Source organism: Gadus morhua, chromosome 16 (genome assembly GCF_902167405.1).
Source record: "Gadus morhua chromosome 16, gadMor3.0, whole genome shotgun sequence".
Classification (NCBI taxonomy): domain Eukaryota; kingdom Metazoa; phylum Chordata; class Actinopteri; order Gadiformes; family Gadidae; genus Gadus; species Gadus morhua.
Window position 1 is genome coordinate 16,548,013 of NC_044063.1, and position 13,283 is coordinate 16,561,295.

Genomic DNA, 13,283 nt, shown 5'->3' on the forward strand with positions numbered 1-13,283 from the left:
AGAATGCACTTCTCACTAAGATGCAAGGATGGCTATATAGAGTATAGCCATAGCTCGAGAGTTGCAGTAATGCAAAATCCTAAATAAAACGTAAGTATGCATAGGCTTTTCGTTTTGCCTTGACTCGCATTAGAAACACTCTAGCCCTTTCAAACACATCAATGTTGCCCCATAATGATAATTAATTTCAGGATTAATTTCTCAACAATGACACATTGGGATGTGAGGTCACAATTTACAAGCCCTATACACATCATTGTAACTAACCAGTGACATGTAAGTCACTTAAAGTCTGTACATTTAGTATGCATTTTCTTTAATGAAATTAAGGGACACAGAGAACATGAATTCTGGCCTCTATTTAAATCTACATAAAAAAACATACATTTAGGATATTACAACTACTCATTAGTTATGTACAAATCAAACTAGAACCTAAAAAATATGTTGTCATTATATTTTATTCTGAATCGTTACAAAAAAAATATAATATCTCAAAAGAATAATACTTTTATATAGAAACTCTAAATGGTAACACGCAAGCACCTACACACACACACACACACACACACACACACACACACACACACACACACACACACACACACACACACACACACACACACACACACACACACACACACACACACACAGTCTTTCAATCTGACAACATTCTTAATCAGTGTAATGCATTCGAGGAATCCCACACATTCACAGTATTTATGAAATAAATATATATTTTAAATATTCTGAGATCTATAGCTTGCTATTGAATCATGCCTTATAATGGAAGCTGCCCGACTGTATAAGGTATATTATTTTGGTTTAAACATGCGGTTATATTTATAAATATATATATTTATAAGCAGTAGATACATCTTTTGGCATGTTATTTTGGATCTATGGGTGAACCATCCTGTTTTAGTGATGCCATAACTTGTCTTATGGTTAGTTCAGTTCCTGATCCAAGAGATATTTATTATTTAACTGACACTTGTATCCAAAGTTACATGCAGTGTTTAATTTTTTAGATGCATACCATTTTTGATAGACTTTGGATATTGGGGTTTGAAGAACCTTTGCATGTGAGCCTAGTCATTGGCTGAAGCCATAAAACATAATCCCTACTTTCATATTTATTAACTTTGCATCTCATGCAAGATAATATAAAACAGTACAACTTTTTTATTCTCTTAGGCTCGGGAGCATTTTTCTACAAGCATGGAATTTGACTGCAGCATTGTCATTGATTGTGAGAACCAGAATATATCTCATATGCAAGGTTGGAAAACGTGTTCATATCGAAACCTCATGGTTTATAACCTAAAAATCTCTTTCAAAAGCGCAGTGCGTCTTTCCATTCTGTCAGTATGAACAACATGTACACAAACAGAGTCAAGGAAACTTCTGTTTCATGGGAAGGTCTCTCTCTCTCACACACACACACACACACACACACACACACACACACACACACACACACACACACACACACACACACACACACACACACACACACACACACACACACACACACACACACACACACACACACACACAGGAAGAGGAAAACCACAGAGGTCAGCCTAAACTCAAACCCCCATCTCCTTCCCTTCTAAGCAGTCTAGATTTCATTCACATATTCACACACGTTTTTTGTTCACATTAAAATCAAGGGATGCATCCGACTGCATCAGACAAAAACAAGTCAGGTTGGTATCAATTCAACTCAACCATGACCACCAGAGGCTTCCAATTTAGAAATAGCGGGTCAGGTATGTAGTTGTACTACAGCGCCAAGGAACAAATACGCCCTCTGGTGGTCAGAACACGGAAGTGGCAGTCCATGCCTGCATCTAACTTTTATACATATATTGATCACTTAAATCTCCCTTCTTATATCATCATGGTGTTCAGATCTTCCATATATTTCCCCCTAGCCCTGGCAGAATACCAGCCATACGCAGAACTCCATACCACCTGGGTCACGGCGTGTTTGAAGGAGCGGTGCCAAACTGTCCCTGGTTCTGGGATCGGACCGCACTGGACACAGTCACACGTTGGTGCCCTTGTCCTTGAGCATGGTGACCCTGCGCAGCAGCCGGCGGGTGCTCTGGCGGTAGCGCGGCTGGGTGAAGTAGAAGAGGATGGGGTCCAGCACGCTGTTCATGCTGGCGAAGGGCCGCGTGCACTTGTACACCACGGAGAAGAGGTTGCGCGTGGCGCAGGGCGCGCCGGGCAGCGTGCGCACCAGCAGGTACAGTGTCTTGGTGAGGTGGAAGGGCAGGAAGCTGACGGCGAACACCACCACCACCACCACGATCATGCGCACCGCCTTGTCCCGCTTCTCGCTCGCCACCGCCGAGCGCGACACGCCCTGGTAGGCGGCGGGCCGGCAGAGGAGCAGGGCCATGCGGCAGTAGCACGCCGTCACGGCCAGGAAGGGCAGCACGAAGCCCAGGCAGGTGAGCGCCATGCCGTAGGGGTAGTAGTCGAGGGAGCGGTCGGGCCGGCTCATGTCGTAGCACACGGTGCGGTTCCTCTGGGTGCCCGTGGCGGCGAAGTGGAAGGTGGGGGCGCAGAGGATGGCCACCACCAGCCACACCCCGAAGCAGACGATCCAGGCCAGCCGCCGGCCGCCCTCCTTGTGCCAGCTGGCCAGGGGGTGGCAGATGCCCACGTACCTCTGCAGGCTGATGCAGGTGAGGAAGAAGATGCTCCCGTGCATGTTGCTACGGAGGACCGAAAGGTGGAAGCAAGTTAGTACATATGGTTCTCTGCTCAATGAATTACGTAACACAATAGATGAACAACACTGTCTTAATATGTATGAGCGTGTCTTAATAACCCTGACCCCGGTCATTAAGCAGTAACATAGAACAAGCCATAGTTAGAACACACTACAGCGGTTGTGATAATCAAGCATCATGTGTGTAAACAAACAGGCTGAAAAAAGACTAGGGCAGGGAAAGTTAGATCGAGGAAGTACTTCAGTATTATAAGTAAGTATTGAGGGTTTGGTTGATGCTTTTGATTTGTGACTCAGCCTGGTGTGTAATCATACTAATCATAAGACATCAAGTATTAATACTAACAACACTAGCACATACATCATGCTAAAAATGAGAATCGCCTTCCACCACCAAGTATGTACATTAAGAGCTCATAGGAAAGATGAATAAAAAAAGAAATATCAGGATGTTGACCTTGAGCAAAACCTACAAAGAAGCACGTTAAAAACCCTCACCTGTAGAACTGGAAGCGAACCATTTTGCAGGCAAGCTCACCAAAGGGCCAATAGTCATGGCTGGCATAGTTGTATATCAGCAGAGGAAGTGACATCACGTACAGGAAGTCTGCCATGGCCAGGTTGAGCATGTAGATGTTGTTGCGTGACAGGTTGGGGCGCAGCCTCCATATCTTCAGAATGACGGCCGAGTTCAGAGGCAGGCCGATGAGGAAGACGAGGCTGTAGACGGCAGGAAGAAGGATGCGCTTGAAGTCCTCCTTGTAGGTGCACCGCGGGCTGCTAGGCCGACTGACGTTGCTGTCGACAAACGCCAGGCCCTCCAACGCAGAGGACACTGTGGGCTCCAGCTCCAGACCCAGGTAGAAGCTGGAGAAGGGAAGGAGACCCAGGAAGGAGGACTCCGTGGATAGGTGTGTGGTGGTGGGCATGGTGGTTCCTTTCACATTCTGGAGGAAGTCCGGGAGGGCAGGAGGGCGGGTAGGAGATACAATGTGATTCAGTGGTTACTAAACAGAGAAAATCATTATTGGTGGCATAATGTAAATTGAGAGGAAAAATTTAATAGGATAAACCTGAATTAAATAACGGGCTGGACTTATCATAGTTAATTCAAGGGCCCACAATAATAACTAACTCAGAAGCAAACAGATTGCTCTAGTTTTAAGCAACAGACCTGAATCTTAAAATGATTGAATATTCAAACTGGACTGTCAGATCATAACCTGATCATCATGGTCAGGAAGATGAATAGGAAGCGATTGAAGGCTGATACTCAGTGGCTGACACTGCCCAGGGTTTCTCAGTTAACTACGAGAATATACCCAGAAACTAGTGTAGAACCTGCCTTTACCATAAAAAAACATCAATGAACAAGAAGTCATGAAAAGCATCAGGTCAGTCAAACTTTCATGACCAAAATATATTTTTGGGATGGATACAACTATGCTAAAAGACCTTTGTTCAGAACTAGCTCATCCAATTACTTCTATCATTTACCTCTCCTCAGTCCGTTCAAAAATGCCTTGAAATTTTCTTTTGTCCAATATTCAAATCTGTTGACCCACTATCCATATGTAATTTAAGGCCAATCAGCATTTACCTGACGGTATCCAAAGCTGCTGAGAAACGGGTAGCTGAGCAGATAATTTTCCATCTTAAAACTGCTCTGCGCACCAGCCGATGCAGTTTTCACGCTAATTCTTTATTTTTCTCAGTTGATCTTTTGAAACCTTCAGTCAGAAAGCTCTCCTTGCTAAGCTATCCATAAATCCTTTCAATGGTGCAGTGAAATTGGTGGAATCGTGCATTATTAAATGGTCTCAATCAGTTGCCATAAATAATCATCAATCCAAGTCACTGCAGTTGCCTACGGGTTTCCCGTAATGATCTATTCTTGGGCCACTCCTATTTAGTAAACACATAACTGACCATCAATCTGTTTGTTCTGAAGTTGAAACCCTACTGTACACAGACAACACTGTTATACTTGTACTTGGCAGAACCAAAGCAGATGTTGCTTGCGAATAAGCTCACAAGTTTAATGGCTGGTCAAAGAATGGCTTTAAAAGTGCCGCCTCCAAATACTGTGTCTAAAACAGTTAGCTGTTTAAGACACGTGTTGTAGTGCAAAACCATTTGAACCACTAATGAACCTTGCAGAAGCAACTGAAGGTTGTGAGCCAATTCAAATATCTTGGGGTGTGAATTGACTCTAACCTCTCCTTTAAATCACATGTTAAAATAATGTAAAAGGGTCAGGATTAATCTTGCAGATATTCGATTCATTACTCACATTTCTACAAAGGCTGCCAATATTTTTCTCCCTTCTATGATTTTCACTCATCGGAACTAATGTTTAAAAAACTTCACTGGCCAACCATCGTCGCTGAAACCACTTGAATCTCTATAAACCAAGGGTATCAATCCAGGCACTTCCATTTCTGCCCAATCCTTACAAATATGTGAGATGTTAAGTTGGGATCATCTTATGAAAATGCAAACCTGTGCTTGATATTGTCACCCATGACTTAGATCTTTAGCCTGGTATGTCACAGGTTCAAGAGAGTGGAATAATCTAGACTAAATGTATAGATCTTAAAGTTATCAATCAAAACAACAGTTGATTATTCCATACACATGTTTTATAAGTAGTTCTTCTGCATATGTTTGTCTATATTTTTTATGTGTTAACAATCATTCTATGTGTATATGCTTTTACTGTTTTTAACACCTGTGTGTCCTTTTCCAATGTTGAAGCCGCATGCTTTGCTATTGCTACAATGTATTTTGTGAAGACTTTTTTAACACATTGGCCTTTTAACAAAAATTCCGGCGTTATTAAACCATGTGTATTTATTATTTTTTCCCTGTCACTGGACCCCTGAGGTACATACAATAATTACAGCGTGGTTTCTGCCAGTGCACTACTTAGGTTTCACATCCAGTGAAGCATTCATTCCAGCCAGCTCTGCTCACATTTCGCAGAGTGTTCAACCAATTGTTGACTATCACATGAATGTCTTCAGTACAAATGTCTGGAATCAATGCATCCAGCCTCCTCCTCATAGCTTACTGTGTCTGAATAGTAGTCTTGGAATATTTACGCACACATCGGCATGCACGCACACACAAACATGCACATGCCCGCACACAGACTGCAATCGCTACATCCTTTGCTACAAATCTTTTTTTTCATGTTATCATCCGTGGGTTGTTACAGATTTGATTTCACAATTGATTTCAACACAGACATGCCGCGTGGGTGTGGGTGTATGTCTGACGTTAGAACCGTGTGTCGTGTGTGCGTATGCCGACTGTTGGCAAACAGTGACTCACAATTTAATTTCACAATTGAGGTGTGTGTCTGTTTGCGGTTGCCAGTAATCCAAAATCTATTAGGTTACGTCAGGGAAGGGAGAAGGTAGTTAAAAACAAGTACACGATGAGTGTGTGGCTCTTACTTTTGTTCAAACTCGATGAAAGTACAATGAAAGTGGTCACTCTCTACTCAGAAGAAGGTCAGTCATTGATAATGCCATGACATGTACCACCTAGATGCAAGCTAGGTCAGACTAGCTCATCAGCTAACCCTGTGCAATTCAGAACTAGTTTGATATAGTGTTATCTTCACAGCTAAAGGTCAGGACAAGTCAGCACTCGCTTGAAGCTAACTCAATGCATTGTAAAGTTGTGACAAGGTCACAGACAAAAGGTACCTCAATATGGAAAATGCTGCCATTGATCCCATGCTAGGCGAGTGCTATTCCATTTGGCTGATTCCCCCGGTGCAGCTCTCGTCCACTGAGTAGTAAGGTTACCAGATATAAGTGTTAACCCATCTCCAACACACATGACTCACACAAACATACTCTCACACTGGGCTCTCCAACAGTAAGTACGGAAAGTGTCCCCAGCCTATAAATAACGCATGATGAGCAGCAATATTGCACAACATAACAGATATGATAGACACAGCTCTTCTTTGGAGTATTTACTTTCTGTGAACACACTGTTCCACTTCCAGGATGTCAGAAATCAGATACATACCTACAATATCTTGGAATGTAACAAAACCTAAAATCCTAGATTTAACCACAATAGGTGGCACCGCGGTCTAGACCGATGAACAGCAATACGCCCGTGTGGAGTTAGAATTAAATCATGCAGGTCCAACATGGGTGTAAACACTTCATTCTCGGCTTGAAAATCCCTGCAGGGGACTAGGCACGCCGGGATGTAACGTTAGGAGACAGGACACTGTTTGAACACGTCGTTTCCCGATCCCTGCCAGACTGTGTTTGGTTGCACCTAGGTTACACACAGCTAGATGGCCTACTGCCTAACTTCACCAAGTGAGAGAGATCCATGGAATCAAAACCAGAAGAGGTGCTTGATCCATCTCAATTGTTTTTGGTCTAGCTGGTTTGAGCTATTCATGAAAAGAATGGTATGGCGTAATGGCGAAATTTTGATATCTTACCCATCCCCTGTAGGACCTCGTCACACGCATGCACACACTTATACATTAATACATACAGACACATGCACTCAAGAACACTGATTGTAGAGACAGATTGTATTTCTGTCACACACACACACACACACACACACACACACACACACACACACACACACACACACACACACACACACACACACACACACACACACACACACACACACACACACACACACACACACACACACACACACACACACACACATCCTGTTCACATCCGGAACAGGATCTATAAGCAAATAGAAAAAAATTCTAAAAGCAAAGAAACTCTGAATGGTGAGTTATCCTTTTCTGTGTAATTTTATCAACGATGCCTGGAAATATTACTCCAATATGTCTCTACTGAGAAAAATAACACATAAAGATATGCCTTCTAATGGAAATCAGTGCACATAATAACAAGTAAAAACACACAGAACAATGGTATCCATTTGCATCCACAGACACTGAACACGGATTTACACACACACACACACACACACACACACACACACACACACACACACACACACACACACACACACACACACACACAATGGCAATGTGTCATATTGAATGTGAAAATTGATTTGATGGCTGTTAACTCAGTAGGCATTTTCATCCCAGAAATACGAATACATCTGGAGACAAACGCAAACCTGAAAAAAGTCGAAGTAATATCTCACTGACACTTAACGAAATAGAAAACATGACAACCATGGAGAACTTGTGATTGATAATATCCGCCAAGACCAGCAGCGTGGTGAAATAAGACCATCAACTACGGCTGCACCGTAAATAGAAAGACTTGGCTGAACCGCATGGCCAAACTAGATGATATGACTTAAAGTGTAATTCTGGCGAAAATTTAACCCAGGAATTTTTCAGCATGAGGACCCATAAAATAAGCCCTCCAGACACTTTTTTTTGTTCATAATCGTGTATAGAACTTGCCGAGAGCAATGTGACAGCCCAAAACAATATCATAGAGGTGCAAAATAATTTAATATAAAAATCTCCCCTCTTGATACTTGATACCCGGTAATCGACTTGTGTGGACTTCCTGGAAACATGGACCTACCGGTAGGGCGAAAAAGACCCTGGGATCAATTTTCGCCAGAATTACACTTTAACACGTACAGTAAACACCCTTCTGTTTATATGCTGAACATCCTCAGTTTGTGTCCGTTGGGAAAAGGCTTTAAAAGGGCATTAAAGCAGAGCACATCTCTATTTGTTTAGCTAGAATTGGCACACAAATAGTATTCTGGCAAGAGTAAAATACTTCTTGATAAATATTAGTTGTAAGCCTATTTTTTCTTCTGACCTTTTTAATTTGAAGCATAAACCCTGATAACGTCAATGTTGAAATCTGAAAATAACTAATGTCACCGGACCGTCTCAGTGGCTCCACCCCGGCATGTAGCCTCCCAGGTTAGATTCCCACCTACCTATGGTCCTTTGCTAAATGTCATGTCCCTTCTTCTCCAACCCGCTATCCTGTCTGTCTTCACTTTCCTGTCCATAAAGGCACAAAAAAAAAAAAAATCTAAATAAAAAACGAATGTTGCAGTATATTGCACCTATATTGTTCAGGAGAACTGTCAACTGTTAAAGCACAGGTGTGGAAGGTTTGCTTCCTTTTACGTCTGGCTAAGTGTGACTCATAGGTCAGTCGAGTCCTTACAGGATAGCTCTGACAAGACCATTGACTAATTCAAAACCAGGTGGAGAATGCAGGAATTGATCTGGATACCTCTCGCATGCTAAGCAAGCGCTCTACCATTGGAGCTAATTCCCTTGGTTTTGCCTTCTCCCGCTGAGGAGTAAGCTTACCTATGGTGTTATGTATTGCACATACATCATAACATTTTGGGTAGTGTCACAAATCAGATCTCTGATTAATAATACAAAGTCTGATAGCGGACTAGCTGAAATCTGAGTGAACGAGGCAAGGCATTTCACTTTCTTCAGCTGCATATTTGTTTAAGCTAATCCAGTTGCTGGAGGGGGGGATCTGAAGCGTTTGATTGGCCAACGGCAAGTACAAACAGCCGTGGTAAACTCCTCCAGTTGAGAAGACGAGGCATCCTGTCCGGACAACACATTATTGAAAGAAGGGTCAAACCAACCGCGTGTGGACTGGCCACTTTAGAAATACAATTATTAAATCCCCTTCTGAAAGCTTCAGCAAATGACTTTCTTGTCGGCCAAATATCTCTGTAGCGCAACAGGAAACAGTGCGGTTTTTGGTTTCCGGGCCACGCTATCACCATATCCCCACAGAAGTTATGCTATAACAAATTAGGACTTCTATATTTTCAGATATTATTAACATGTTTAGCAAAATATTTTATCTCCCTTTGCTTTGATACATACCGCTCTCAATGTTAATTTTGTTCAGTGTAATCTGCCTTCACCACACATCTGTGTTAAAGGTTTTAATAAGAATTACATTTTCATTCAGTATTCCCAAATTCACACCATGGTGTCGCGCTCTCAGAAGTATGCATCAGTGAAAGTCATATCATTTTTGTCAACAATGTCAACGCTCACATTTGACATGGCTAATGTCAATATTAATAGTTATCAATAATCAGTCCTAAAGAAGTCTGTCCCGGTGTTTTTCTTAATTTGCTTGGCACAGGATAGCCTTCTTGCAGGATAAACAACATATCTTGCTGCTGAACTCTCTAACTATAACTATAAGAAACACTCATCCTTGATGATGTTGATGCAAAAACATGTTGACCAAACAGGAGATGTATGCGTCGTGTAGGAATATCTTTTGTTGCATACCAAAGCCTCCAGAAGCTCAAAGCAGCAGTTAGCCAAGACCTGCGGCCAATGTTGTCATCTGTTTGCATTCCAAAGGGGAAGTGAATGTGGCTTAAACCACGCAGATGGTTCCAAAGAGGATTTAGCCATTGAACTTGAATTTCTATTAGCCAGATATTTATCGCTATTCCCCAACAGTAATACGTTTCTACTGAAGCATAGCTGTGCCTCCATTTTTCACACACATCAGCTTTAAATGTTCCAAATCTTTTACGGAAGCCTAACTAATGTGTGATGGATGGAAACCACACTGAAGTTGGAGAGGGGTGTGTGGCCTATAGTTGCTCTGCCTCAGCTCTTTACAATAGGCCCTCTCACAGGGGGGTGGCTGGTCAAGGTCTGACTCCAAAGTACATAAAATAAAAGTACAGTCAATTTATATACAAAAATGATTAAGGTGCTTAATACCTTTTTATTTTATCACACTAAATATATAAAATAAAGAGATGGAGGAATGCCAGGGAATTAGAGACAGAGAGAGAGAGAGAGAGAGAGAGAGAGAGAGAGAGAGAGAGAGAGAGAGAGAGAGAGAGAGAGAGAGAGAGAGAGAGAGAAACAGAGAGAGATGGGCAAGGGATAGGGATGACAGGAAAGGGAGAGGGGGACTAAAGGGCTGATTATGCTCCCACGTTCACGCAACACAAGCAGGTTACGGACCCCTTACGTCCTTGCAGACCCTTGCTGCGTCCACCGCAAGGGCCTGACGTGCGCCTCCCAAAAATTGTAACCATCTGTCGAGGTGATGCAGCAGCAAGGGCTCTGATTGGTCTGCTAACTAAAACCCGACGCAGAACCATAGAGGTTCACGACTGCGTCGAAGCGTCTGCATGATCAATCAGCCCTTGAGGGTGAGGGGATTGAGAGAGGGGAAGGGTGGTATTGTACTATTGCTGCATAAGGTCTGTAACAAGGACAATTGTGTTTTTTCTTTACTTAGGCCCTTTGTGGCAGAACAAAAGCAAATGCATTACTCCAAAAACACTAATCCATATGCCCTGCATTGGAAACGGGAGACGTTTTGAATGCCCAACACATTGAAGGATTTAGAACCTAGTTTACCTACTCAAGACCTTGTAAAATGTGCAACTTACCCTGCCATGGTGTCTGCCCTGTCACAGCAGTAAGTCAAGGTATACAGTGTATCATACACAGAGCTAGGGTTGATCAGAGGTGAAACGTTATATATATAGGTTTACATTTTGTGTCACAAAGACATACCAAAGAATAACCAAAGATATGTTAAAGGCGTACAGTATCTGCAACAATCCTTTAGATTAAAAAATATTTATTTCAACAAATATGCTCCTGAAAAGAAAAATCATACAACCCTGCATTTGGTTGAATACAGGTCTAGCGGTTATGCTTGAATATTCATGGCATGAAGTGGAAGCCTTCAGTTCATGCTATAAACATCACAACCGACATATCAGTGGTTCATTTATATCATTGGCAGTTATAAGTGAGGACCAATCTTCTAATAGCTCGGCTGCTATCGTATTGTTTTACACATTGTTACAAAGGTTAAAGCAAAGAAATGTATTTATATAAGTATCCATTTAAGCAGGTCTAGCTTTATTTATTTTTGTATTTTTCTTTATTACTTTAGTTTCCTTTCTGATGGTCAAATATCAGTATAGCTCAAATGGTCTAGAATCGTCCCTGATTGACATACCAGTGGATCTCCTCCAGCGTTTTCGTCCAACCATATTCTGCATGCCTTCCCCAAAGTTTTACATGCCGACTTCCTCAGTGTAGATTCTATGAAGCACATTTTAAACATTTTCATTTTAAAGCCTTGCTTAGAAACAGTGGCACATAGGCTACAGCACAACACTATCCATGTTATTTTATTCAGGGGAAGACCTTTGGGTTTTCCGGTTAATAAATCCCTTTGACTTACACGCTGATCGTGCAAATGTTATTTCCTCAGGTTGTCAGAGTGTCTTCATGTGATCTAGATATATCTCCAAATAATTCGATATATTTTTGTATTGCAGTGCAAATTGGAATAACTATTATTATATTATACAATTACACATTACAAATGCAATCAACTTACCTCAAGAAGCAGCAAGTGGGCTTACAGTAAACAGCAGTCTCTCGATGCGTTGGTGACTCTGTCATGCCAAGCAACAGGCGACCAGTCTCCAGCCTACCTGTCTCCCGGCTACCTGTCTCTCGTAGGCCTACCTGTCTCTCGTAGGCATACCTGTCTCACGCGATCCGTCACTGACGAAAAACTAAAGATTCAGGCGTGTATTAAGCAGCGTTTGTTGCGGAAACATGCGATAAGTCAGTCTGCTATAACACGAGGAGTCGTTTCTCGTCGCTAGCACATAGCAGAAGTGATATCCCCTTTCAGGACCTGGCCCGGTCTGAACTTGGGGAGGGGGAGGCGTGCTGTTCAGTAGCTCGCACGCGGATAAATGTCTAAAATATTCCTAAAAGAAGAACAACAACAATACTTTCAGTGTAAAAAAAAATGACTGCGAGTTCCGTGCACTGTCTAGTACACTGAATCAAGAAGACAACCCCCTCAAGATCACGTTCGCTCTATCTGTGTCTGTATCGGGCACACCCCTGGCGAAGGCTACACGTGTGAGTTGTTCGATCGGCGTATTATTGTTGCCAACTAGCGGTTGGAAACAAAATGAAAATGTTGCTAAAATTGGAACGATGTCGAAGTCTGCCAGAAGTTGGCGATACCTGTTATGCGCGCTTGCGCGTGCTGATGCAGGATTGGAGTGGTGGTCACAAATCAATACGATGTGCCAAATGTAGTCAGTGCACCACCTTTCAACCATTCAAGAAGATTTATCACAGGCAGAAAGAAATAGAGAAGGATAAAGAGAAAAGATAGAGAGAGAGAGAGAGAGAGAGAGAGAGAGAGAGAGAGAGAGAGAGAGAGAGAGAGAGAGAGAGAGAGAGAGAGAGAGAGAGAGAGAGAGAGAGAGAATGGATGATGAATTACTAAAAATTCTGTTTTCAATCAAATGCATGAAAAGATGAGGGATGTTGTGATTGGCATGACTTCTATGCTGTGGTGAACTGTAGACATTGTTTTACGTGTGTGTGTGTGTGTGTGTGTGTGTGTGTGTGTGTGTGTGTGTGTGTGTGTGTGTGTGTGTGTGTGTGTGTGTGTGTGTGTGTGTGTGTGTGTGTGTGTCGTCCTAGAATCTCGTTGGACTTGAGAATCTA

At 42.4% G+C, this 13,283-nt stretch overlaps 1 protein-coding gene across 3 annotated transcripts; it reads right to left on the reverse strand.

Moving 5' to 3' along the window:
* Positions 1-342: 342 nt before the first annotated feature.
* On the reverse strand, positions 343-12,689 carry p2ry6 (pyrimidinergic receptor P2Y6). 3 transcript variants are annotated; one of them, XM_030381316.1, is made up of 4 exons: positions 12,145-12,687; positions 11,758-11,843; positions 3,248-3,696; positions 343-2,732 (listed from the first exon to the last, which is right to left on the reverse strand). In XM_030381316.1, exons 3-4 carry the CDS (start codon positions 3,676-3,678, stop codon positions 2,054-2,056), a joined length of 1,110 nt encoding a protein of 369 aa, XP_030237176.1. In that variant the 5' UTR covers positions 3,679-3,696; positions 11,758-11,843; positions 12,145-12,687; the 3' UTR covers positions 343-2,053. The 3 variants fall into 3 exon arrangements, with proteins under 3 accessions (XP_030237176.1, XP_030237177.1, XP_030237178.1); XM_030381317.1 differs by lacking the exon at positions 11,758-11,843 and having other exon boundaries at positions 12,145-12,689; XM_030381318.1 differs by lacking the exons at positions 11,758-11,843; positions 12,145-12,687 and adding an exon at positions 6,466-10,584.
* Between the last annotated feature and the right edge of the window lie 594 nt (positions 12,690-13,283).